Source organism: Sceloporus occidentalis, unplaced genomic scaffold, assembly GCF_023333645.1.
Source record: "Sceloporus occidentalis isolate IW3139 unplaced genomic scaffold, rSceOcc1.0.p SCAF_14, whole genome shotgun sequence".
NCBI classification, from domain to species: Eukaryota; Metazoa; Chordata; class Lepidosauria; order Squamata; family Phrynosomatidae; genus Sceloporus; species Sceloporus occidentalis.
In genome coordinates this window covers 5858983-5885066 of record NW_028316994.1, presented here as the reverse complement: position 1 = coordinate 5885066, position 26084 = coordinate 5858983, and the positions used below count along the sequence as shown (strand labels likewise).

Below are 26084 nucleotides of genomic sequence, written 5' to 3'. Positions count from 1 at the left end.
TGTCTAACACTCAGACTACTTTCTTCTGTCTTCTGCTTTTCCTCTGCTGCTTCCCTTGCTCCCCGGCTAAAATAACCCCTCTTCAGGATGCAGTTTGAGGGTCTTTAACCAGAGGTTGGCGGGTGGCTCTCGGAGGTGCTTTAGTGATTGGTGATGGATTCCTGGGCTGGCAGGGGGTTGGAATAGATGGGCTTTGTGGTCCCTTCCAACTCTATGATTCTATGAAGACAGAGATTTCTGAGTGTGTGAAGAATGTTTGCCTTCAGCACTAAGCCTTGGCATGAGCAGGACTCATGGAGCCTTAGTGATGGTCTTTACCATAGGTCTCTTGAAATCAGTTTGGGATGGCGGGGGAGAGTCACTTATGTCTAACTGTAATCCTTTCAGCATATCCAGAGTTGGATATGTTGGCCAAACAGCAAAGTGCAATAACTTCCAAAATCCACAAAACAGTGATACTGACCATCCAAAATGCCCAAAATACATCATGCAAGCTTTTGAAGGCTTCTTCAAGATCATCATTTTTTAAACCTTTCTTCTGTGTGATTTTTAACACCTTTACCTGATGAAGAAGCCAATGGAGCTTCTAAAGCTTGCATCATTTGTTTTGTGAAGCTTAGTTGGCCAATAATAGTATCACTGTTTTGTTGATTTGAAGTGTAGTCCTTCTTGTTCAGTGGGTCTACAGTAAATAGAGCAGTGGAAGACAGGGAGTCTTGGAGATGTCTCATTCACAGGGTCACCATGGGTTGAGATCAATCACGGGTGGTTAACAACAACAAACAATAAACATGGTTAAAGTCTAGATCCAATCCAGTATATCACTCATGCATGCTAAGGCAGGATCTGAGACACTTGATAGTTCTGCACATGGAAAGAATGCTCTCTCTGACCCCTACCTGGATATTCTTAATGTTACAACCTGGCCGTGAGATCACACCTGAGCATCTACAGATCATTGTCAGTCACTTGCAGTCAACTTCCATTCATCAGCACTTAGAAGAAATTTCTCCAAGTTCCAAGATGGTGATGATGCAAGCCATTGGAATCTGTGGCAGCTCTTCTTTTCTAAACTCATTACTGCCCCATGTCACAAATGTTCAGATAACATAGAGTGCATATTATTATTATTATTATTATTATTATTACTACTACTAATTTTTACCGCCACTCCTCATGCATCGGGGCAGGGGAGAACAGCAGTTAACAAACAACAACATCCATTGAAACACATTGGTTAAAACACACATCTATTTAAAAGGACAAATAAGATGTGATCATATTAAAACAACCCATATCTAAAATTCATCATTTAAAATTCACAATTTAAAAATCATCTAGATAGGCCTACACTGTAGAAATATTAACAGTGCAGTTTGACATCACTTCAACTGTCATGGCTCCATGCTACAGAATCTTCTAGTTTTGTGAGCCACTTCTCTTTGGCAGAGAAGGCTGAAGGCTTCATAAAACAACAAATCCCAGGATTCCATAGGATGGAGCTCCAGCACTTAAAGTGGTGTAAAGCTGCATTATTTCTACAGTGAAGATGCAACTATAGAATCACAATTGGAAGTGGGCCATCAAATCCAACACCTTTGCTCAATGCTGAATCTCTAGCTAAAGCATCCCCAGTAAGTAGATCATGCAGTTTGCATGTGCAAGGCTAAAATGAATATCTGACTCTCTCTTTAGTTGATATGGATGGCAATTTCTGACTGAGCATTATTCTACATTGTAGGATAAAATGGCTATCCAGTAAAACTGTGGTCTGCATTGTCTGCTAGAACTCATCCACAGGGATGGCATAAAGTATTTCTCAGTCTCCCAAGATCTCACATTGTTACACCAGACGTATTCATCCTAGTTAATTCTGTGGTACACTCATTGGATGGCGTCATGTTGGTGTCTAATACTCATCTATACTCATCTAAGTCCCTTTTTGATTGGGATATGGAAGGTTGTTCTCTTGCCCTGGTGTCTCGTCCAAAAATCTCCTATGCCCAACAGTCCAGAGGGGGGCTGCTGTTTTTTACCGGAGGGAAGAGAGTCAATTCAGACCCTAAAGATCTAGCTGCTCTGAACTCCTGGGAGAAGGAAAAGGTGGGTGTGTTCCATCTAAGAGCATAACATCATTTCTCTCCACCCCCCATTATAACAAGTTAAGACCAGATGCATCTCTGTGGTCTGAATTGCCTTCCTTCCCCACCAGTAAACGATAGCAGCAGGTAGTCGGAGAATGCAGAACTCCCTGAGTGGACTTACATGCATATGTCTAGTATCTCAGCCACAGTGACTTATGGTTGTTCTCCCATAGTTCCCAGGCAAGAATCTTCCTAGATATATTTCATGAGATCCTTTCTCACAGGAGTGGAGAACACGTGGCCTTCCCCATATTGTTGGGTTGCACCTCCTGCCAACAATGCTTACTTGAACTGGTGAGAGGTGCATCTAGAGAAGTGGTGGGGATCTGTGGTAGATCCAAGGGGCATTCTTATGCTGCTGGGAGCCTTCATGGGCTGCAAAAACGGCTAGCAATGGAGGTGAAACAAAACCAAAATTGGCCCAAAGTTCACTTCTGGTTTTGAAAAGTTGAAAGGTATTGAAATGTTAAAACATTTAGGGTAGGTTGACCTTGCAGCCTGTTTGAAAAGTGGATTGCCACTCCTGGATGCTTCCAGGGGAGAGTAAAGTCAATCTTTCCTTGGCCAGAAAAATTGCAGTTCTGAGAGTTCAGACTAGTCAGGGGCCACAAAAACAGCTTTAGGGGCCACATGCCTTCCTGAGCTGTGCTTTGCCCACCTCTGGACCAGAAATGTCCCATCTTGGTTTAATTGGCACACAGATTATGTGTGTCAACAGGATTGCTACAGACAGTCCTGGAATGCAATCCTGTTATTTTTACTTGTGTGAGAGAAATCACTTCCTGCATGCAAAGGTTGAACTGTTTGTATCTGAGACTGATCCACACTGCAGAAATTATCCAGTTTGAAACCACTTCAACTGCCATGGCTTAATGCTATGGAATTCTGGGAATTATAGTTTGTGATGGCACCAGAACTCTGACAGAGAAGACTAAATGTCTCATAAAACTACAGTTCCCAGAATTCAGTAGAATTGAGCCATAGCAGTTAAAGTGGTGTCAAACTGGATTATTTCTTCAATGTGTGTGCAGCCAGTGTGATTATCACCATTGAAGACCGAAATAATACCATTGTTGGCCTGATACTGCAAAATGTGTTCCAGAGCATACATTGAAAGGCTGGAAGGATCTTGCCTTTTGACCACTTTTAAGCTATCATCAGTCTGGTGTCCTGTCTAAGTGAAAAGCGGGACTTGGCACTATCCAGTTTTAGGATGTTTCTTCAAGGGCTTGGTGTTTTGTTGGAATTCTGGTTTCCTCCTGGGCCACTCAGCTCATGAAGACTTGGCAAGATGAACCCAGAGGTTTGCACTTCTCTAGAGGCTGTGGAAACTCCTGTCTTGGGTGAGTGTGGAGAAAGGTCCTACTACTCAATCATAACCACTGAAAAAGTTGGATTAAGAACAGAAGCAAGGATTGTACCACGGGCCAGGTTATATTCTAGGATCCCGTAGCTTTAGTACATTCTTAGGCACTCTGCTGTAAGATAGCCTTCCAGATCTGTCCACAAAATAAGTCTTGCTGTCTACTGGCGACCAACTCGGTTTGTTATTTGTACCACACTGACAAAAGTTCTCTATAGAGGGGAAGGAAATTGTCTTTTCACTATTTTTACTTGTGTCTGGAGTTGATTTTTAGTCATTGCAGATAACCAGCTTCATATAAGTTTGTCTTTCTTTGTCAGACGCTGTTGCATGCACACAGAATGGCGAGCCAGAATTTACCAGAAGCTTGGTTTATTTTGACCTGTCTCTTCAGTCTGTATGTTAGTCTACACAGCTCATTATCAGACTAATCAGCAATTGAAAGCTTATCATAGTATGTTCAAGCATGGGATTCTAGTTTGTTACTCCTCAGAAAACCCAAGGCAATTGGAGATTGTAGGAGGTTCAACAAACCTGGTGCAGGTGTTTGTGGTTGATTTATTCTGGGGAGAACAAGTTGTAGCCTTGAGGTCACATGTAGCACTATAAAGCTATTTTGGGGGGGGGGGGGGCTTTGACACCTCCAGACTCTCTGAACCAGTCTTCATTGGCCAAAAAAAGGGGTCACCTTTCCAGGAAGCCTCCAGGATCAATAATTTTAAATAGATGGCAAAGGGGTCTTACAGCATCTGAGGCTAGTTGAGAGAAAGAAAGAAATTGATAGCATACATTTGCATATTGATCCAGACTAACATGGTTATGTCTTTGTACTGAAATAGATTGTAAGCCTCCCTGTTGTGCTGTCAAAAAATGCTCAAAGCCAGAGTGAATTTCCAGTGTGTAAGGGAAGCGGTGTTGTGTTACGGTGTTTTTTGGAAGTCCGTGTGGCCACTTCAGAGGGTCCCAACATTTGCCCATACGTGGTTTAGCTGTTTGTGCTGGCAGGAAGAACCACTGTAATGAGCAAACTGCATAGACTAACATGTAGCTTGTTCATGGGAGCTTACAATTTCATGTGAATATGGCCAGTATAAGTCTTCTGATGAGGCTAGCATGATTTATGAATTATTTGATTTGCACCTAATAGCTGAATATATATTCTAAAGGCAAGAGATCCCTTCTGATCTAGGAAACTAGCAGGGTCAGGCCCAGTTAGTACTTGAATGGGGAACTGCCAGGGAATAACAGGTGCTTTATTCTACATTTCAGAGGAAGACAGTGGCAAACCACGTCTCCAATTAAGGTTACTCTCCTTAATTGATTGGTTGATGAGGAAGATCAGTTAAATCTCTTCGGCTGTGTTTGGACTGCAGCGCCAAAGCCCTTTCCACTGGCTTTGCTGGCTAACACTGAAGGGAGTTATAGGCGTGTGTGTCTGTGTGCATGCACAACAACAACCCTTGAGGGCCACAGTTGTATACCCCCTACTTTCAGAAGTTCAGACACAAGTTCAGCCATACTTGGTGGGAATGAGAAGAATATGAAAGATACAACCTTTTGATTCTTTGGCTTGAGTCCCCACCTCAAAACTCACACTGGGTTTATTCTGCAAGTGTGTTCATTGCAGCTGTACAAGTGCAGTTTGGCTGTGTCTGAAATAAATTCTCTTTTCCTGGGTTTCTCATTAGGAGGCTCTGGGGCTGCTGTCCCCTCTATACTCTTCTCCTTGCCTGCCGCCCACCCCCATACACAGTCCTGCTTAATTTTCCATTACTTCACTTGCATGATGTTGCCTGGCTTCTTGCCCTGATCCCCATCCTCCCACCATCTCCAAACACCACTCTGACAAACTCTGGCTGGGGGTGGGGGTGGCAGGAGCAAATCCTATTCTGGGGGGAATGTAGAGTTCCTTCCCATGTAAAGTGTGCTGCCTAGTATTTAGGACTAATAATAAAGGGCAGCACCAGAGAATGGGTTTGGGGTGCATTCAGGGAATTGGGGGCATTGCTAAAATCTCAACACACACTGTTGTGTATTGAGATTTCTCTGGGCAGTTTCAGGAGTGTTGGCTGCAAAATAGACATATGGAGATGTGGTAGAAATGAATGGTGAGGTTTTAAAAACACTTTGAATGTGGAAGATGTGTGTATTCTCGTTTGCAGAATTGTGGGGGCTGGAATTGCCTTCTAAAAGGACAAAAAAAAAGATTGTGAAACATTCAGAAGCTAATGGGATGGTTGAGAAGAATTTCCTGTGAAGTAGTTTTTCAGTGCCTTGTGTAGATCTTTTCATTCTCCTCCTGGATCTCTGAAACAAGGTAGATGACGCACAATACAAACATCTGTTCACTTTATTTCCTTTTAATTTATACAGGTTGAGGAATTCTGCTTTTCCCAGAGGCACAGATTGGAGCTATCTTGGCAAATAGACATCTTTTGAAAAAAGAAAGTACACACACTGCCCTTGGTAATGGCCAAGAAAAGACAGACCATGTGGTGCAATGGTTAATATCCGACTTGAGTTAGGGAGATCAGGTTCAAATCCCCATGCTGCCTTGAAATTCACTGGGTGACCTTGGGCTAGTCAATATTTCTTAACTTTCTTCAGAGGATTGAGAAGATAAAATAAAACGAATGCAATAATTAAAAATTTGTAAATAAAATAGAATGAGAAAAATATGTGCCACCCTGACTTTGCATATAAAGAGCAAGCTAAAGGCCATTGAAAATAAACAAACAATGCTGCTAAAATCCCCTTGGCTAAATTGCAAGGTGTGGTGGTAAAACACCTGTTTTCATGTGTTTTGGAACTTGGCTTTGCCAACATACCTAAGTGTAATTAACTTGAAGAACAAATGAGTACAAAGTGATGTGATAACTATCCTCAAATACTGGAAGGATTGACACAGGGACATCACCAGAGGGGTGCACAGATGCAGCTTGCATCAGATGACACCACTACTCCCCAAAAGTCTGCCTTTTGCCAGAAATGGGCTTTGGCAGTCATCCACGTATTATTACTCTTCTTAAATTTTCTTTAAAAGCAACACATCAAATTTTCACTTTTAACACATGAAACTATATAAACATAAATAAGTTAGGCTGTGTTTATGATATTGTAATTTAAAGGTATAATTTTAATTTTGCTAATTGTTTATGTCACAACTGCTTTGCCATTACATTCAGTGATATACAAGAATTACGATTTACAAGTAGTAATAGTACATTAGTACTAAGGATGCTGTATGGTGTGGTATGGGAGGAGGTCAGTGTGGGGTGACACTATGAGTTACTACACCGAGTGATTCCAACCTTACTGGGTTGACATACTGATGATGGAGCAGATGTTTTATTTTTTCTTGTACCAGTGGGTAGGATCAGAAACAAGGAAATTAAAATACAATAAAATGGAATTAGACTGTCAGGAGAATCTTCTTGACGGTACAAAGTATTCTCCACTGAAATGGACTTTCTCTGAAGGTGACATGCTCTTTTCTGTTGGACATTTTTAAAGCAGAGGTTGGATGAGTATCTCTTGGGAGCGTAGTAGTAGTAGATTCCCTACTGGCAAGATTTGAACTAGAAGATCTTTGAGATGTCTTTCAGCTGCATAATTGTGTGTGAAGCTTTCCTATGCTAGAAGGAAGGGTGAACTTGAATACTTTCTTGGTCTGCAAGGCCTTCTCTGAATAGAATCTTTGGTAATGTAGCACTATAGCTATTGATATGGATGACATGTGATATTACAAAGATACCTTTCTCCAAAAATAAATAAATCTGAAATCAATTGTTATCATTCAGCTGCATAGCATAGTAGTGGCTGACATGGGTGTGTATGTGTGTGATACAGCACTCCTCATACGCTGAAGAACACTTGGTTTTCCTAAGATGCAGCCACTAGCTGCTCCAGGGAATAAATATGGTTGCATTGCCTAATATGAATTAGATAACATTAGAGAACAGGTCAAATTGGCTCGGTTGAGCTGCTTGACCTTGTTTTCCAAACAGAACTGTTCCATTTTCCAGCCACCATCTCGGTTGCCTTAAACCCCACTCATTTCTTAGAATGCCCTCATCACCTCCTGTTCCCAAAGTACCCGGGTTGTTTGTCATCTCTGCCAGGTTGCCTCTGGTTCTTCCCTGGCTTTTGGCCAGGGCAAAATTTAGAATGGCCAGCAGAACAACATGTTTTGTGGATGGCAAACAGCATATTACAGTGTGAGACCTGTGTGTGGAAAGTTTCCCTTGGATTCTGGGAGGAAAAAAGAGCCTGGGAGTTGGATGTGGGACCAGTTTCCAAGGTGTAGCCAAAAATAGTTAGGTAAGCATGGGACTTTAAGATGATGGTTGGTTTATTTGCTTATGTTAAATAATGTTTGGTTCAGGATGGTGAATGGGCTTGGCCAAAGAGATCAAGGACCTGAAGATTTCCTTAGACAGATCATAGGCAGTATGGCTTTAATTGAGTCTTGTATTTGGTACAGTGGATTGAATGTTGGACTAGGACTCTGGAAAACAAGGCTTTGATCCCTTCTCAATTGTGGAAACCAACTCGGTGACTTTGGGAGAGTCCCACTCTCTCAGCCTTAAGAGAAGCACAATGGGAAACTCCTTATGAACAAATCTTGCCAAGAAAACCCTGTAATAGGTTCACCTTAGGGAGTCAGAAACTACTTGAAGGCACACTACAACAAAGCTGTTGAGAATGTTTCTAGTCCTCTTGGTCATGAATCCATACTTAGAAGCAAATGGGCTTGGCAGTCTATCAATACTTAAATGTTACAAGGTGTAAAGATAGGTTTTCCCCATATAATAAAAGGATGTTCTGGAGAAAAGTGGCATGTCATCCTTATTTAGGAAAACAAGCAGGATAGTCAGGATTCAAATGGGGCAACAAACAGCTCTCCCCCCCCCCCCCCCTTTTATCAAGGGAATAAATGTATATTTAGAAAGTACAATCTTTGGAACAGGCAAGTGCCTCCACCCAAAAAACTCCCAAGCCCAAACGCTTTCTATTGATTCCCATAGGACATACCTTCTAAATATACTCAGTTCCCTTGATGAAAGCCGGTTTAGCAGGTGGGGAGGAACTGATGCTGAGACCCGAGGCTTGGGGCGTAGCCATGGCAAGTGGGAACCCTAGTCTCCTTTAATACCATTTCTCCTTGTCCTCTGAGGTTCCAGTGCAGAGCTGGGAAGGAGGGTCAGAGCTCAGACCCCTGAGTTCATTGGAAAGAAGCCGGCCCTAACAAGGAGAAGCGTGGCGATTTTTCTCCATGCATAGTCCAGGAATGTTTCCGAGGAGTTTCATCTGCTCTTGTTTGTGGAAAATGAAATCTTTGCATTCCAGGCTGAAGCTATTGATATCAGCACTCAGCTGGTTGAGTGAAACAGTTGGCATCTTTCTCCATGCCTTTCCCCCCTGGCCACACCCAACATGGAGGCTTGGGGTCCTCTTCACAGGACTTTGCCCCACCCCTACAGTGAGTCTTTCTGGTCATAAGCCCCTGAAAAAAAGGAGGAGGTCCAAGTTCTTTCCTACTTCTTTAGAGAGTCCAGTCTCATATCCAGAGGGGGTATAATTCAAACTATGGTTCACCATAACTCAGCCACACAATACAGTGATTTTATTTATTAGTTTTGGGGTTCCCTAAAGAATTGGAATCCAGCATTCTGCTCCATCAAATCTGACCAGTTAGTCTTCTGCTGCCTTTCCATGAACCCAAGCTTTCCTAGCCTTCTCTCCTCCTTCACACACATTTTGTAACTAACCAGTCTGTTTCCCCATGGAGGCCAACCAGTGTGGTTCAATGGATCACACATATGAATTAGATCAAGGACACCCATGTTTGAATGACAGTTTAGCCATTAAAGTAACTGGAAACAATCCCCCTTAAAACAGTCACTGTCCCTTCATCCAGCCTATCTCTCAGACTTTTCCCTAGGAGGACAGGGAAAAAACTTTGTGAGCTGCCTTGTTTTTTTTTGGGAGGCATGATGGGAAAAGACAGTAAATTAATGCTGTCTTAATGGGAATGCAGTCTCTTTAATTCAAGACTGTAGCACAGCAACAAGGTTGTATGAATTCAGCAGCACTGCACAGCTGCAAAATTTCAGCATCCTTATGTTATTTTCTTTTTAAAGAAAAGTTTCTATTCCTTAAGTCTAGAATCATAGATTTCTTCCTGGAAGGAATTCAACAGTTTCCAATGGTTATGGGGATGGTTTTTGGCTCTTCACAAGCTACCTTTTGCCCTCACCATGCTTAGTTGACAGCAAAATATATTACACAATATAAGCTAAGTATGTTCCAGATTTGCAGAATTCCATTAGACAAATTAATGCACTTCATTTCTCTAATCCATAGGGTTGCAAAAATCTACTTTTCTGACACAGGATTTTGGAGCATTTTGTGTAGTGTGGGCTATATACAATTTTGTTTTTGGTAACATGATGGTTTAGTGCTTGTGCATATATAAAATGCCAAGAGATTTAACTCAATGCATATGGCCGGCCTGAGACTATACAGCATTAGAGAAACAGTTTTTAAAGAAGTGTGACACTTGGAAAACAGCATGCTAGAAGGTGCGATTTGGTTCATATATTTCCATGGATTATCCTACACTAGCAAATGCAAATAATTGGTGTATGGGGGAATAGCTTAGTTGCACATACTGTCTGCAGATCCATTTTCATATTGAAGAGAACAAGGATGGTAGTGATGTTTCCTCAGGATCATGGAGAATTGTTGCTAGTCAAGAGTAGATATAGTGTGTGTTGTAATTTTTAGTTATTGAACTGGGACCTAGAGTCAGCTATGAGCCATGAAATTCACATTGGGCCAGTGGGTCTGTCTGTCTCTTAGCCTGACTGACCTCACAGGCTTGTTGAGGAGGAGAGCCATATAAGCTCATAGAGGGAAAGGCAGGTTACAAATAGAACAAATAAATAGAAAATGCAGGACATGTTGAACTGATCTTCAGTCTAAAGTACCTCCTAATGGTTTGGCTGACCCTGTCTAAATTGCCCAGGAGTCTTTTCTGTTACTTTTCTAAGAAGACCCTGGAAGTCTGATCTTTCAGATCTCCTTGCTTCAGTTCACTTGGTGTTTCTTCATTGAAAAGAACTGAAGTTGTCCCAAATTTTTATTCCAAATGTGCTCAGCACAACACACCCACGTTAGTGTCGCTTGTTCCTGAACCAGTTTTATTCTGCGTGGTCTCTTTGACTGCAGTTCCAAAGGCTGTTATTAAAAGCAGATGCAATCTAGCAGAAGCTGCTGCCTTCAGTTCTGACGTCTTTTGTGCTGGAAACAGAGAAGTAGTACAGCTGCATATTCTTGGCACAGGAAGGGACATCAAAGACTTTCTGGCCCAAATTCTCTCCCTTCCCAGCCACCCCCACACTAGGGCTTGATAGAAAGTGCAGGTCTCCTATGATTATGATGTTTCTGGCACATGGAGAATCTTGCAGCACATCTGTTCAGCATGGAATGGCAGGGAGATATCTCTAGGAATTCTTAGGGTTTTTTGTTTGATACAGGTTATCCTTTACATTTTAGTAAATGTAGGTTGCTCACACTGCATAGTTGTCATTTGCTGTAACAACAAATCATGGTTTGGCTGCAAATCCATATATCTTTTTTCCCCTCCTCCTTACATTACTTCCTGTCTGGCACAAACCATAGTCTTTACTTTTAAACCAAGGCTGGGCAACTTTGACATTTTAGAGGGGGCAATCTTCTGCTCTGAGCTTCTTCAAGACTGCCAAAAATACCTTCCTCCCAAAGAACAGAAACAAAACCTGAAGTGATCAGAAATCCACTTTTGGTTTTGAACAATTTTGTTGATGTTAAACTATGGCCTGTTACAGACAGCCAAAATAAAGCTGCTTCGAGTCACAGTGGAGGTATGATGTTTCAATGATGCATGCATCCTAAGAGTCCAGAAATCACACCAAAGGCACGTTCCAGCCCTAAGGACTGGGGCATGGCTTTGGTGTGGCTTCTAGACTCTTAGGACGCATGCATCATTGAAACACCATACCTCCACTGTGACTCGAAGCAGCTTTATTTTGGCTGTCTGTAACAGGCCAGTGCCTAGGCCTTTGTAGCCTGCTTGAAAAGGTGAATTGAAACAGCTGGAGGGTTTCCAGGTGAACATTGTTGTCAAAAATAGGGTAGTTGAGGAGACCCACAGGCTATGGACCCCATAGTAGGCGCCATTAGAAAGCAGTTCACCTTAATATCCTGTCAGAATCAAGTTAGATTGTGATTGGCATTATATGTGAACCAGGAAACTGTGGCTTGTGCTTGCCTTCCAAGATATTGCTTGCAATCCTGATTTTGCTGGTTGGGATGTAATCACAAACCATGGTTTGCCTTTTGATTCAAACATTGCACACTTGTGGGCTGTGCTGCAACTGAACCAATGATGATGCCACTTGACCCTCAATCATTGTCTTCTTCCCTCATTTGGTATGTGCTGTTTCTTCTCACTCCACTCCAGAATCACATGTGTCCCATTAAGATTGGAGCAGAGACAAAAAGTCAAGCCCTGATGTCCAGTCATGGAAGTGTAGCATAGACAGTAAAAATGTACTACAAACCAGGAAATCCCTGGTTCAGATCTTGCATCTAATGTAAACTCACTGGATAGTCATTTGCTCTCAGTCTTACTCTTGCCACCTCCAGCAGGTGGGATCCTAAGTCTCACTTACTTTTGCAAGAGTGGTGGAAGGATTGCTGCTAGGTGATGCACATTAAGTGCTTTGAAGTCTTGAAAGCTACACAAATGCTGCTACTATCACAGTGATCATCATCATTATGATCGCTGAGATAAGCTGCTTGACTGGGCTGAGTTGGAGTTTGCCTTCAAGTGAGCAGCCAAGTGGCAAACAGCATCTGCTATTTATCTGTTGCCTTCTGCCCCAAGAAACCCAACACATGTCTGCCTGCAGCTCTCTGTAGCTCTTGAGATTAAAAGGAGTACTGAGATGGCATAAGCACGGCAAAGAACAGCTCTGTTTCAAATACTTTTGAAAAAGGAAAGGAGGCTTCCTAGCTCTTTACTTCCCTATGTAAATCTTGGAAATTGACTGGTATAGAGGAACAGAGGAGTTGTGCAGCCAGTAGTTTTCAGACCCACCTTTCGCTCAAACAAATCAAACAGACAACTTCTGAAGTTGTCCACTTCTGCTTTAGACCATCTTATGTCAATATTTTGGCCTGTGGTTGTAGGCACCGGGTGCTTCAGTCAAAGACCAGTGACCTTTGCTGTAGGTTCTACTAGGGGATCATCTTGTCAAATCTCTTGTCCAGTAACAGATGCGTGTTGCTATCTCCATTAAAAGCCTCTCCAGCCATCACTTTGAATGCTTCCATACTGCAAAAATCATTCTGTGGCCTTCCTGAGCAGTTTTTTTCCTCAACTGCAATCCTCTTATCGATAGGAAGCTTTTCTTGATGTTTACTTTAAATTTGGTTCCCTGCCAGGATCTCACCCTGCTCCCATTTTTGGGTTGGCATCTCATTTCCAGGCATCAGCTAAGTCCAAATAACAGTAGAGATATTACAGAGGTTCCAGGGATCTCCAAATCTCCCCACCCCTGCCTTGTAGCCCAAAGCCTCTGTGGTTGTTGTGAAACCCCACTGTTGCTCTTGGGCTCATGGGTTGCCAGTTTCAATCATTGTCAATACTGAGCTGTACTGGGAAGACAGTGGCACCATAGGGCATTTGTTTACGGTAGTGGGGAAAGGAATAGAGGAGTGTTAGATAAGATAGAATAATTTGGAGGGCTTGCCTTTGGAAAATAGAGGAGAGGCCCCATGTATTTAGGAAAGGGGGAAAAACAGGGAGTTGGAACTTCTTGTTTACAAGAGTTTTTCCCATTTCTTCAGGCTTGCATCGATGAAAACATGGAGGTGGTTGAATTTCTGGTGGTAAATGGAGCTGATGTGAACCAAGCTGACAATGAGGGCTGGACTCCGCTGCATGTTGCTGCATCCTGCGGCTACATTGAGATCGCACAGTGAGTTTGGGGTGATGATGGGCATTCCAAAACTGCCAGTTCTCATATTGGTATTGCATTGTTTTTAATAATTGGCATTGCAACAGAAGTGTGTTTTGCCTAAGGCCTTAAAAGAGCAGGTCCTTAGTCTTACATTGTTGCTCATTTAGAAGAGAGTGGGCAGTTGCAGAGTCTACGTCCTCCTCCAGCACTGGGAAACTATGGGCTCGAACAGACAGGCCAAAATAAACCTGCTTCAGGTCACTTTGGAGGTATGCTGTTTAAATGATGCATGCGTCCTAAGAGGGCGGAAGCCACGCCAAAATCACGCTCTAGTCCTGAGGACTGGAGCACAGCTTTGGCGCAGCTTCTGGACTCTTAAGATGCGTGTGTCATTTAAACAGCATACCTCCAAAGTGACCCAAAGCAGCTTTATTTTGGCCTGTCCGTTTGGGCCCTCTGTCTTTCCAGATATTTTTAAAATCCCTTCAGCCCCTGCTAGCTTGACCAGTGGTGAGGAATGATGGGATGATGGGAGCATTCGTTCATTAGCAGCTAGAGTAGGAGTGGGAATCATGCAGCCCTCTTCATCGGTGTTTAAAGGGTTTTTTCCCCCAGTGTGCTGGCACTTTATTTATATTCATTGACTACAACTATTTCTTGGGAATTAAGCATGGTCTGGCAGCCAACATCTGATGGACCACAGATCACAACGTTGAATAACATTGCTTTAAATGTTTTTGGATTTCAAATCCTAGATGTTATTGGATTGCAGGTAGCTCTAATCGGCCTCACATCTAGGGGGCCACAGGTTCCCCATCTTCGGCCTTGGTGCTGATGGAGCCCACTGAAGGCCATAGCCACCAGGCTGTCCCTGGTTTCTCTCACTGTAGAAATTCTGTAGTGCTCTTTGGGTGCCGTTTATACATTCTTTGTTCCCTGCACAGTGAGAGCCAACTGGCTACCAGAACATGTAGGAACCAGGTACTCCATAGGTACTACAGGACTTTGCCTATATTTTCTCTTCCTTTCTCATCCAGTGGAGAAAATAGCATCATGATTAGCTACAGACATAGTATCCAGTCCTGTTTCATCAACCACCTGAACTTGGCTAGCTGTGAATTCTCCATTTCAAATGCAGGGAATAAGCCAAGCAATTTTAGCTTGGTTTGGGCTGGAGGCCAGAGGTCTACACAGTGCTACAGAGCTGTTATTGCTCAAAGTCAGACATAATAATAATAATAATAATAATAATAATTTATTTATTTATTTATTTGTATTTCTCGCCTCTCCCTGCAGATCGAGGCGGGATTGCATCCGATAAAATAAATACAAAATACAAATACAAAGATACAATCAATAAAATACTGACATTATTAACAAAATTGCATGACAATCATAGCAATCATGGCAGTCATAATCAAAGGAGTGGAACATTTTATTTAATAAGGCTCCTATACAAGGTCGGGTGGGTAAGCCCGCCGGAAGAGATCTGTCTTAAGTGCCTTCTTAAAAGCATCTAAGTTGGTAATAAGACGGATGTCTTCCGGTAGGCCATTCCACAGTTTAGGAACAATGGCAGTAAAAGCTCTATGGGAAGTCACTGTTAATCTAGTCATTTGGTATTCTAATAGATTCTTCCCAGATGTTTTGAGAGTGCAGGGCAGATTATGTAGGGAGAGGCGTTCCTGCAAGTAACTCGGGCCCAAGCCATATAGGGCTTTAAAGGTGATAACCAACACCTTATACTGCGCCCGGAAGCTAATTGGCAGCCAGTGAAGTGATTTTAACAAAGGTGTTATGTGGTTAGACCTAGATGTACCAGTGACCAATCTGGCTGCCGCATTTTGTACCAATTGAAGCTTCCAAACTTGGTATAAGGGTAGCCCCATGTAGAGCGCATTACAGAAGTCTAAACGAGAGATTACCAGTGCATGTACCACTGCTTCAAGGTCCTTTCGGACCAGGTAGGGACACAGTTGGCGTATCAACATGGCTTTCCTTTTGGAATGTGGGAGTACCACAGGAGTAGGATTGTTTCAAGGCTCCAGCATGAAACACAAGGGAGGTTGTGATAGTTGTAGTTATGTTAAGTCATACCTTGAAACACATACAATGAGAGTAGCATTTAGTAGACAAGGGCTGCCAGGGGATCCATTTCTAAGCCTACTTTGGATTTACCAAAGTAATTTATCCCAGTTCTTCTCTAGCCTTGGCCATCCTTCAGTCCTTATCAAAAGTAAGTTGTCCTGTTTTGAGTGGGATCCTTTTAGTAGGAGTCCTCTGCTTGTCTGTGCAACAGAGTTCTATTCTGTTTACATAGGTAGTCCTGGCTGGCAGATTTTGATATAAGCCTTTGTGCAAGTGAGGGCGTAGAATTTACCAGACAAAGTCAAAGCCAGTTTATCAAAGACCCTTAAATTTGAATATGAACTTAGAACCCAAGCCAAGGATATCTGTGGCGCTTTACAGAGTGCCCCAAAAGGGCGCTCTGCCGGCGCTGCTGGTTGCTGCGTCCGAGAACTGCAGTGGACAAACCGCGCGATTTCCGGACGCAGCAAAAAGAAGCTGCAAAAAGTGGCTTCTTTTTGCGATGCGGAAATGGTGCCGCAAAGCGCCAATGGCGCACTTGCGGCGTCATTTCCGCCATGCACCACGTGGACGCTAGGCGTCCACGACGTCAAAATGGCGGCACCCATGTGTATAGGGCGCCGTCATTTTATATGCGCCGAGCGCGTACTAGGGTTAGGGGCGTCCAAAAAGGACGCCTTTTTCTAACCCTAGTATGTGCGCGGCATGTACTTTTTGTCCATCTGTAATGGGCCTGAGATAGGCTATATCATCAAGGAACTGGTAGGGCTTTCTCCCTACATTCAGTGAAAGATGGGGGGAGGCTTATTGCCTGGGAACATGGGACAGTGTGTAAGCTCTTCAGCAATTGGTGATCATAAAAGGTCATCCAGAGAAGTTAGCCAAATAAAGCATGGCAGAAAACAAGGCTGATAACCCTGCTAGATGAATATCTCCAGGCTAATCCAGGCTTTCATTGGCGGGCAGGGGGGGACATGTTGGACTTGAGGGACTCATAGGTCTCACCCTGGGCTTCACTTTCTGTCCAGATACCTCTTGGACCACGGTGCCAACATTGCTGCAGTGAACAGTGATGGGGATGTGCCATTGGACATTGCTGAGGCTGACAACATGGAGGCCTTGCTGCGTTCGGAGATTGGGAAAAGAGGTAAGGAGAAGGGAAGGCTGCTGTGGGTAGTTTCATCCTCAAGAAATTTAGCTCTGCTTCCTCTAATGCCGTATTTCCCTGTAACCCAGAAGCCACCGGGGTTTGACAAGCTTGTCCAACTGGCTAAGTTGCTGCATTACCCCCACCCCACCCTGACACTGGTAAGAGATGGCCCATCATATTTGTTTCAATTGATTTTTTTCCATACAAACCAAAGGATGACTTCAGAAATATATACTAGAGCTGTGGTGAAAGAATAATAAAAAATAGTTTTGAAAGTGATTTGATAAATTCTTCCAATGTTCACATATTTCCTTATTGTACATAATATGTTCTGCAGCTACTCCGAGTGGGCACATATACAGTATGAGGGTAACCATGGAATCACAGAATAAATCTCATCTACAGAAAACTCCCATATAACACATTCTCAGTGGTTTCCTCAAACCTGTGAGGATTACAGACTTATTTTGGAAGGAAGAAAAAAAGTTCAAAGTACCTTGTTGCTGGGATTTCACAGTGTCATTAGTGAAGCTGTATTTAATCTCTGCTGTACTTGGTGACTGCAAGTGTTCAGATTTTATATCTTACTTTTTTCACTCTTCTGTGACACCTTTCTCTGCTTTCAGGGGTAGATGTAGAGGTAGCCAAGCGAGAGGAGGAGGAGGTAATGCTTCGTGATGCCCGTCAGTGGCTGAATGCTGGCAAAATATCTGACGAGCCACACCTCAAAACTGGAGCCACTGCCCTGCATGTGGCAGCTGCCAAAGGCTACATTGAGGTTATGAGGTGAGAGGCAAGGACTGTATCATTCTCATTCAGCTGTTCTCAGGGGAAGGCCCCCCCCTCATTTGGCTGTTTTCAGAGTGAGGGGTAAAGTTCTGCTCCTTATGAAATAATTCTGTAGACCAGGAGACAGGATTGTATCACCCCACTCTCACCCTGTTATGCTCAAGTGACCTCAAATGAAACTAGTAGTTACATCCAGTTTCAGGTTTTGGCTGGTATTGTAGAGGTTTGTGTTGTTTTCACAGAGGCTTCCAGAGGTGGCTTTTGACCATATTTGGGTGGTTTTCACAGAGATATGTGGGGATGGTGAAGGTCTGGTAAGGGATTAGGAAGCTGTAGAAAGGCCACTGGGAAATGTATGTGGTCCATAGACCATAATTTGCCCTCTCCTGATCTAGATGTAGATATCAAAAATGAGTTAAACATCTCAGAGAATGGCTGCTCACTCACACCTTAGATTCTTATTTGCCTCAACAGGTTTGGAAATTTGCTTTACCCAACCCAGGATAATTGCGTCACCACTTTTAAACATCTTTCTCCAGATGTTTGGGGGGTGGTTCCCAGATGCCATCCCTCCCCCAAGCAGAGGCAAGGCTAAGGGAAAAGCGTAGGCCAAGCAATTAATCAGTCCCACCCTGGCCACCTGTCAGTGGTTTGGAGTAAAACTGAGAATCCTAAAATTCTGCCTCCCAGCCTTTTTGCTTTGAATACATAGACCATTTTTCTCAGAAAGGGAACAAAAAAGTGGGTCCCAGAATAACTTCTCTGACTTGTTCTGCCTCTGTTGCATCTTAAAGGAGTTGTAGCCCCAATTTGCCTTCCTACTTCTTTGACTCTGGATGATCCTGTTCCCTGCCCTGCGAATTCCCAGATTCATGGCTCAGAGCATACACACTCACACAAATGTTTTCATGAGATAGTTTTGTCAGCACCTGCCCCCTAAGCCAACTACCCCTGGATAACATGGGAATTTGAGTTCTCTGAACTCCTCTCTTGATCCAGAGTACCCCCTTCCCTTACAAAAGACCCTGGAGTTTCTCAGTTCTAACCCATCAAGAGTCTCTTGTAATCCCAATCCCTTTGTTAGAAGCAAATATGTCCCTAGTGCCCTGAACACTGGTTTCTCTGGCTCTGCTGCAGGCTGCTCTTACAAGCTGGCTATGACCCCAACGTGCGGGACAAAGATGGCTGGGCCCCCCTGCATGCGGCAGCCCACTGGGGAGTGGAGGAGGCCTGCCGCCTTTTGGCTGAACACTTTTGCGATATGGAGGCACTCAACAATGTGGTGAGTGTAAAAGTTGGGTATAGTTTGAGTAGGATGTAGCAAAACTTTGACATTGATAGTTGGAGGAGTCTTACTTGGCAGAGCTGGGAAGTACCCTTCTATGCCTGAGACCTTGGGGAGGCCTACCAGTCAGTGCAGGCATGCAGGGGTCCAAGTATTTGTAAGGTAACTTCAGATATACATAATGATTGTGCTTGGGAGGGATGGAGAGACTAGGGCTATAATTTAAAGCAATGTTAATGGATAAGTCAAGTTATTTTTAGTTGATCCAGTAAGTAATTAAATCTGTATAAATGTGAATTTGACTCAAATGATAGTTTTAAGAGAAGAGACATACTTTGTTTTGAGGCAGCACATTTATACATCTAAGAGTCATTCTCACTTCGTCAAGCTGCTGCCTGCCATCTGCAGTTTTTCTGAATGTTAATTTTCATCATCATTATTTTTAAAATAAAGAAGCCTGATGGGAAGTGCTTTTTAAACAGATTTTTACAATAAATTATTCTGCCTCATTAATGGTTTAAAGGTTGCAAGCTGAAGCAAAATCCAAATGGTTCAGGAGATGGGAGAGTTTGGAAATCTGAAACCTCTGACTTGAGTCATAAATGGGAGCATTTGGCACTTTTAAAATGGTTAAAGCATAGACTTGAAAAAAATCCTGAAACAGTTTGATGGGAAAAAACAAAGGGAAATCTCCTGAAATTGCCATTAAAAATGCGGAGAGTGGATGTCTAATATCTTATTTCCGAAACTCCAAATTATTTTGGCCAAATGGCTTCCTTACTTAAAATGCAAGCAGACTTCCATTATTCTTAGGTGGTTGATTGTTTGCGCATTCAAAATGGCAGTTTTGGGATTGTAGTGGGCTGCAACCTAGCTTGAGGGAAAGCTGTGAGGGCCAGAGAACTCTTTTATTTCCGCAGTGTATTCCAGTGAGCAGTAGAACTTTCAGGAAACTCTGGTGGGACCTCCTTCCATCCATCTTATTTTTCCTACACTCTAGGGCCAACGTCCCTGTGATCTTGCAGATGAGGATACTTTAGCTTTGCTCGAGGAGCTGCAGCGTAAGCAAAATGATGTGAGTGATGTTTTTTCTTATTCCTACCAGCTTATGATAAGCTCTTATATATTTGCAGAAAGCTCCCTCCTCATATATCCCATTCCAGTAGCATTGTAGGCACCTTAATAGGAAAGGAGTTGTCTTGTAGGAATGTATATACGTTCCAGTTTGGAGTGTTTTGTACGAAATTCTACTTTGGAACAAACTAAAGTAGGGCCTCTCCACAGATGGCCCCTCATGTGCAAATTACATCTTACAAATAGCCCAGTCTTTGACATTACTTCTATTGCTTTTGTTCTTGTGTGCCTTCATGTCATTTCTGACTAATGTAGACCCTAAGGCAAATCTATTTTGGGGTTTTCTGGGCAGAATTTGCTCAGAGGAGGATTGCCTTTGCCTTCCTCTGAGGCTGAGGCACTGTGACTTGCCCAAAGTCGTCCACCAGCTTTCTATTACCAGTGACCTAGTCCAATACTCAAAGCACTACACCATGAAGGCTCCCTGTTTTTATTGAGAACATGGGCTGGCTTTTGGTTAGTGTAGATATTTTACTGCTGGCTTTAAATTGTGTTCTTAATAGCTTAGTTTCAAAGATTGTTTGGCAGGTCTTTTGTTAGTTTTGTTAATGACTGTTCTAAGCAATGATTATTTAGTTAATGTTTTAAGAAGTTTATATTTTATGTAAAATACCTATGGCCCGCTTTTGCTTTGATGCACGCACACACATTTGTGGGATTTTTAACACCAGATAGAAGTAAAATGTATCTGCATTTTATTAACCTTGCTACTGTGTGCAAAGGGACCTTGTTGCACATTTGAGAGAAAAAAGGTTGTAGCATAAGCTTTTGCAGACTGGGTCTACTTCACCAAATGCAGCTGTGCCTTAGACTAAAGCATCTCATAAAGGTGTTTCTATGGCGGGATACAGACCACCCCTTTGGGGCGGCCTGCACCCGCCCCTTTCCCCTACGGATTGGGGCCTGAGCAGCCACAGCGGCAGCCCTGGAGGCCCCGATCTGGCGCTTTTCCAGGCCTCGGGGAAGCAACAAAACGCCGCTTCCCTGCAGCCTGGAAAGGGGTGTCCTTGTGGCTTCATGCCCCAGGACACCCCAACAGTGGTGGGGAAAGAGAGAAAGGGGCCGCTCGGTGTGTCCGTGTAAAAGCTGTGTTTCGGAGCTCCTTTTGGCGCCGCTGAAAGGGCACCAGTACATCACGGCCGCGCTGCGCCGTTTGGATGCAGCGCGGCTGTCACATCAAAATGGCAGCGCCCATGTAGACGGCGGCGCCATTTTGACATACGAAGGACGTACTAGGGTTAGGGAGCGTGTGAATGGTGTGCGCTCCCTAACCCTAGAATCGCCGCCACCATGCTACATTTTGGCGGTATGTATCCCGTCTATGTTTGTCCCTCACAAGTTAAGCGTGATAAAATTTGGACCAAGAAAACTCCTTTTGTCATTCTTCATTGGGAGATTTTCAGTGGCTTGATGTTATTCTGGTAACCACTTGTCATCAGAAGATAAATGAATGGAGGCCAAGGAAGGGACCTCTTCTCTTGAGGTGCTCTGACTTGGGAACAAAGTCTTTAGGTTTGCTCTCCTGGTGCCTAGCTCTGATCATGTTTTTAATCTCTAGAACATCAGTGTGTTTTAAGCATCAGCTCACTGTTCTCTGCTTGCCTAGACATTTAATAATTAGTTGCCTTTTACTGCTCTCTGAGGCTTTATTTATGCTTCCTGTCTTAACAACTCACTGCTTGTCATTCTCTTGTAATGGTGTTTTAATTGGTTCAATTGAGAGCTCTCTCTCTCTCTCTCTCTCTCTCTCTCTCTCTCTCTCTCTCTCTCTCTAAACAATAATTATAAGCCACCTTAAAATTTTTAATTAATTGAGGGAAAGGCATAAATGTCTTTAAATAGATAGCTGAGCTGTTCCAGGCCTATATGTACCTCGCACTAAAAAATACCATCCATCAATGCCAAGAGGAGCTAACTTCTGTGGGTTCCCTCCAAGTTGTACAAAACCCATATTTGCTCTGATTGTTTTTGCTACTCCTGGGGCATGCTGCTGCTGGATTGACTTCTTTGTTTAGATGTACAGAATCCTGTTTGAGTTTATTGCTGCCTTTTAGAAGAAGAAAAAAAATGTTCCTGCAGCCATAAGAGCAGCATGTAGAGAGAAATGATGTTGACCTCAGGGGCACAAGGTCAGGGAGTGAGGCAACCTCGCCTGTCAACTTAATTTGAGTGTTGCCAGCCCAGGGCTGTGTTTCTGAAACCACAGAGTGGGCCTCCCTGAGGCAACTGTGGTTAGGGAAAGCCCACACGCCTCTCTTTTCATCTGCTCCAGGCTCTGATCTCTCTCCGTGGCTAAGTTTGGGTCCCCAGAGAAGGAGAGCACCAAAGGCTTCCCTCCTGCCTGTCAGCTTCATCCTCTTTCCAGCTGGGGACTGAAACCAGACCAGCTTCATGGAAAGCCTAAGGGCTGGGGCGGGCGGGGGGTGGGGGTGGTCTTCTTATTTGACTCTCAGATTTTTTTTTCCGTGGGAACCAGTTTGAGTAAGCCACACTTAGACTGTGACCCTTAAAGAAAGAAGAAACAGCCAACTCTGGATTTAAAAGAGGCATTTACCTCTAAAGTGCTGGGAACTCTTTAATAGCAAGGGATGGTATATGCACAGAGTATTATAGTGTAGTGTGGAAAGCAGGGTTTGAATCCCTGCCCAGCCATGGAAACACACGGGCTACTCACACTCTCTCAGCATTAGAGGAAGGTAAAGGCAAATCCCCTCTGAACTAAACTTGTCAAAAGAATCCTGTGATAGGGTTACCTTAGGGTTGTCAGAGGTGACTTGAAAGTACAGCATAACATCATATTTATAGAATCACATGTGGCATGAGCAAAGTGGATAGAGGGGGTCTTTGGTTTGGTTTTTGGTTTTTCCTTCTTCAGACCAGTGGCTCCAGGACAAGATGTCTATGCGCTGCCACATCCATGTTCGGAAACAGTATCTCACTGAATATCAGCATCTGGGGGTGAGAGGAGACTATTGTCTTTGTGCCCTGTTTGTAGACTTTTCAGAAATAGCTCTCTGGCCACTGGGCAAAAGGAGAGGTTGAAGTAGATAGGATTTTGCTCTAGCTGTCTTCCATTATGCCTGCCTGTCTTCCATTACGCATACAAAAACCCTCTGCTTACCAGCATTGTAAGACACTGTGCAAATATTCTGCTTTTTTTGGGGGGGGGGGGCAATGCTGAAACAATTTAAATGCCGATAGTGGGCATGTCTGTGCCTATCTTTCCAAACAGCTTATGACCCCCTTAAACTCAGCACTAACACAATCTTTTCTCAGGGCCCTTTCAATTTCTCGTGTTGCTGTTGTTTTCAGCTTTAGACAATATTGTGAAGGGCGCAGGGATCATTCATCCCAGTTGCCTTGGCAAAATCAATTCTTCTTTGTACAGACATTGCCTTGTCCAGAGGTGGAGGATAAAGAGTTTGACCATCTTTTGTCTCTTCTCTCCCTCAATATCTATAAATATCAGTTGCGCAGCAAGAAAGAAGCACACCTGAGGCAAGCTGTAATTGACACCAGCTTGGAACTGCCCCCATCTTACACAAGCAAGCACCGAAGGTGAGTGGGGACGGTGTAGTTATTAGATTCCCCATTTTCAGGTACCTCATTCTCCAGTCCCCGTTTTTTCAGATACTGACAATAATTTCCAAAGAGAAACAAAAGGCTTGACTCTTAATCTAGGATACATCATGTGCATTAGGTTCAGTAGTAGGAAACCAGATACACACACACACACTACCCCCCCCCCCCTCTTCTCTGTCAAGTGCAGGTTGCGAAACAAGTTTGGAGAGGAGTCTTTATTTGGTGTGCAGCAAGTTTGACAAGCTAGTTTGCTACAGAAATGTTTACAGTTACAAATTGCAGATGGCAGGTTGGACAGCCCAGCTGTTTGTGGTTAGATGTCAAGCCCATGCAAATTACAAGTATCCATCATCCCACAGAGATTAGCAGGAATAGAAATATTCCTCTCAGTCAAAACCAGCCGTTTGCTTGCATAAAATTGTGTTGGTTAGATACATCGCTATGGCATATTGCTGAAGCAGCCCCAGATTTTTAAGCAAGCTATGTGACAGCTTATACATGCACAAATCTAAAGATACTGTACTAGCTCATATGCTTCCACTATACATACAGTTTAAAGATATGAACTACAAGAGAGGTGTTTACATCCTGTCCTTCCCATCATGCTTTGAGTTATAAATGTGTTTGTTTTGCTCCATTACTGGTATGGTCTGTATAGAATTGGACTTTTGTAAAGAAGTCCTTAAACTGAGATTGTCTGACAGCATCTTAAACAGTCTGAAAGTAAAATTGCAAGAACACTCACAAATTGTTTGAAGAACACATTGTAGCATTACAGCAGCTCTGCAGCCATTTATACAACCTAAAAAACATATCATGCATGGGCTGACTGTCATGAGGTTTGTACAGTCCTAAGCTAGTTTAACAGAACATACTAAATGAGATCCATGTAATTAATCTACAGCTTCTACAATGGCCCTCCTTATCCACAGATTTTGCATCCATGGCTTGAATATATTTTTTAAAATATAAATTCCAAAAAGCAAACCTTGATTTTGCCATTTTACATAACGCGCACCATTTTACTATGCCACTGTATTTAATGGAACTTGAGCATCCACTGATTTTGGTATCCATGGGGAGTCCTGGAGCCAAACCCCAGTGGATACCAAGGGCCCACTGTACCAATCTCAACATACTGAACCTAGTGAGAAAAAGGTAAACAGTGGTAATCCAGACAGACCGTTTTTCCTCTGTTTGCAATTTTTCACTGCCCTCACCCACTGGCCTGGCCTTGGTAATTGATTGTATAACAGATAATTGTTATATTTTACCCAAGGTTATTATTCCAGTAGAGCTGCCTTTTTACATCATCTTCTGCCTTAATGTGTCTCTTCTAGGAGCTCTGTGTGTCGCATGAGCAGCAAGGAGAAGATCTCTGTTCAGGACCAATCGAAAGAACGTAAGACCTTGGGGACCATTGCTGTTGGCGAGGAGGAGACCAGTTCAGCCTCAGAGGGAGAGGAAACTCCAGGTTCCAATGGTGGGCATAGCTACACAGTGGGAAATGGCCCATATTAGTTCCAAACCGTAAGGTGGTCAAGAGATGGTAATTGCTTCCTGTTGCCTACAGAAGTGAAGGCCATTCCTGCAACAGACAGCGGTGCAGTGAATGGAGTCTCCGTGACCCCTGTCACCCCTCTATCCCCCAGTCCTACAGGGCAGAAGGTAAGGTTTTGCTTATCCACTCTAGCACTATTCCTTGGTTGTCTGGAGGTACAGAGGGAAAGCAGATGGAAGCATAGATCTCTACCTCTATTTATACCAGTTCCCTTTCACAGGTTAGGTCTGAGTGAAACAACTACAGTTACTGGCCTCCCGTTGAAATACAAACTCTGCATATTCTTTCAGATCAGGCTTTGTCAGAGTTTGAGAGTAGAGGCAAAAAGCATTTCATCATTTTTAAGGAATGGTCACAGACACATTTTTCATTCTTGTTTATGCCTGTGGCGTATCTAGATTTTCCCTGCCATCTCATGATGCTAGGTTTATATGCACTGTGGAATGAGGTGATACACTAGGCTACATCTTTTCAGATTATGTATGGAGGAATTACGTTTTAAACTGCTTTCTGCAAAACTCCCTACAGGTAGAAAACTAGCCCAGTAGGAAGCAGGCAAGGCTAACACTTTTCTCAGTGAGGGGCTAGTTCTTCTGTTTACATGGAATTATTTTTTTAAAAAATGTGACTGAGCATTTATAAACTGTATTCCCAACTGTAATCTGAAGTGTGCAATCTATTCAACCGTCTGAACATACTACTACCTAATTCCCATTCCTTACTGTTGCAGGACTAGCCTGTCAATTGCAGTCAATCCCAGCTCTAGCTATTTGGCAGAAGGTTGTCTTGGGAGGAAGTGGAATGGGGACTGCTACTTTTGGAACTGAAGCAACTATGTGTCCTGGGAGCCAGGACTCCTATTTCTTTAGAAGTGGGAAAGGCAAGGCAAGGCATGAAACATTGTTCCAAGATTATCATGTAAGGAGAAGCTTCAGTTGAGAGGTGTTGTCTTTTCTCTCTCCTCCTTCTCTCCACCAG

General features: G+C 43.3%; 1 protein-coding gene across 9 annotated transcripts in view; it reads left to right on the top strand.

The window, feature by feature from the left end:
* PPP1R12C (protein phosphatase 1 regulatory subunit 12C) overlaps positions 1 to 26084 on the top strand; it is a 46623-nt gene that overhangs the window by 1312 nt on the left and 19227 nt on the right. For 8 of the 9 annotated variants that reach the window (XR_016272002.1, XM_089480820.1, XM_089480821.1 and 5 more), the window contains exons 2-9: positions 13405 to 13535; positions 16634 to 16752; positions 17382 to 17541; positions 18682 to 18826; positions 19830 to 19904; positions 23433 to 23521; positions 24886 to 25028; positions 25119 to 25213. Coding sequence is in view for 8 of the 9 variants with exons in the window: in XM_089480820.1 (XP_089336946.1) it covers positions 13405 to 13535; positions 16634 to 16752; positions 17382 to 17541; positions 18682 to 18826; positions 19830 to 19904; positions 23433 to 23521; positions 24886 to 25028; positions 25119 to 25213 (957 nt within the window). In the remaining variant the exon portion in view is untranslated. Of the gene's footprint in view, positions 1 to 13404; positions 13536 to 16633; positions 16753 to 16841; positions 16914 to 17381; positions 17542 to 18681; positions 18827 to 19829; positions 19905 to 23432; positions 23522 to 24885; positions 25029 to 25118; positions 25214 to 26084 lie in introns of those variants that run through there. The other variant, XM_089480826.1, reaches the window with a different exon arrangement.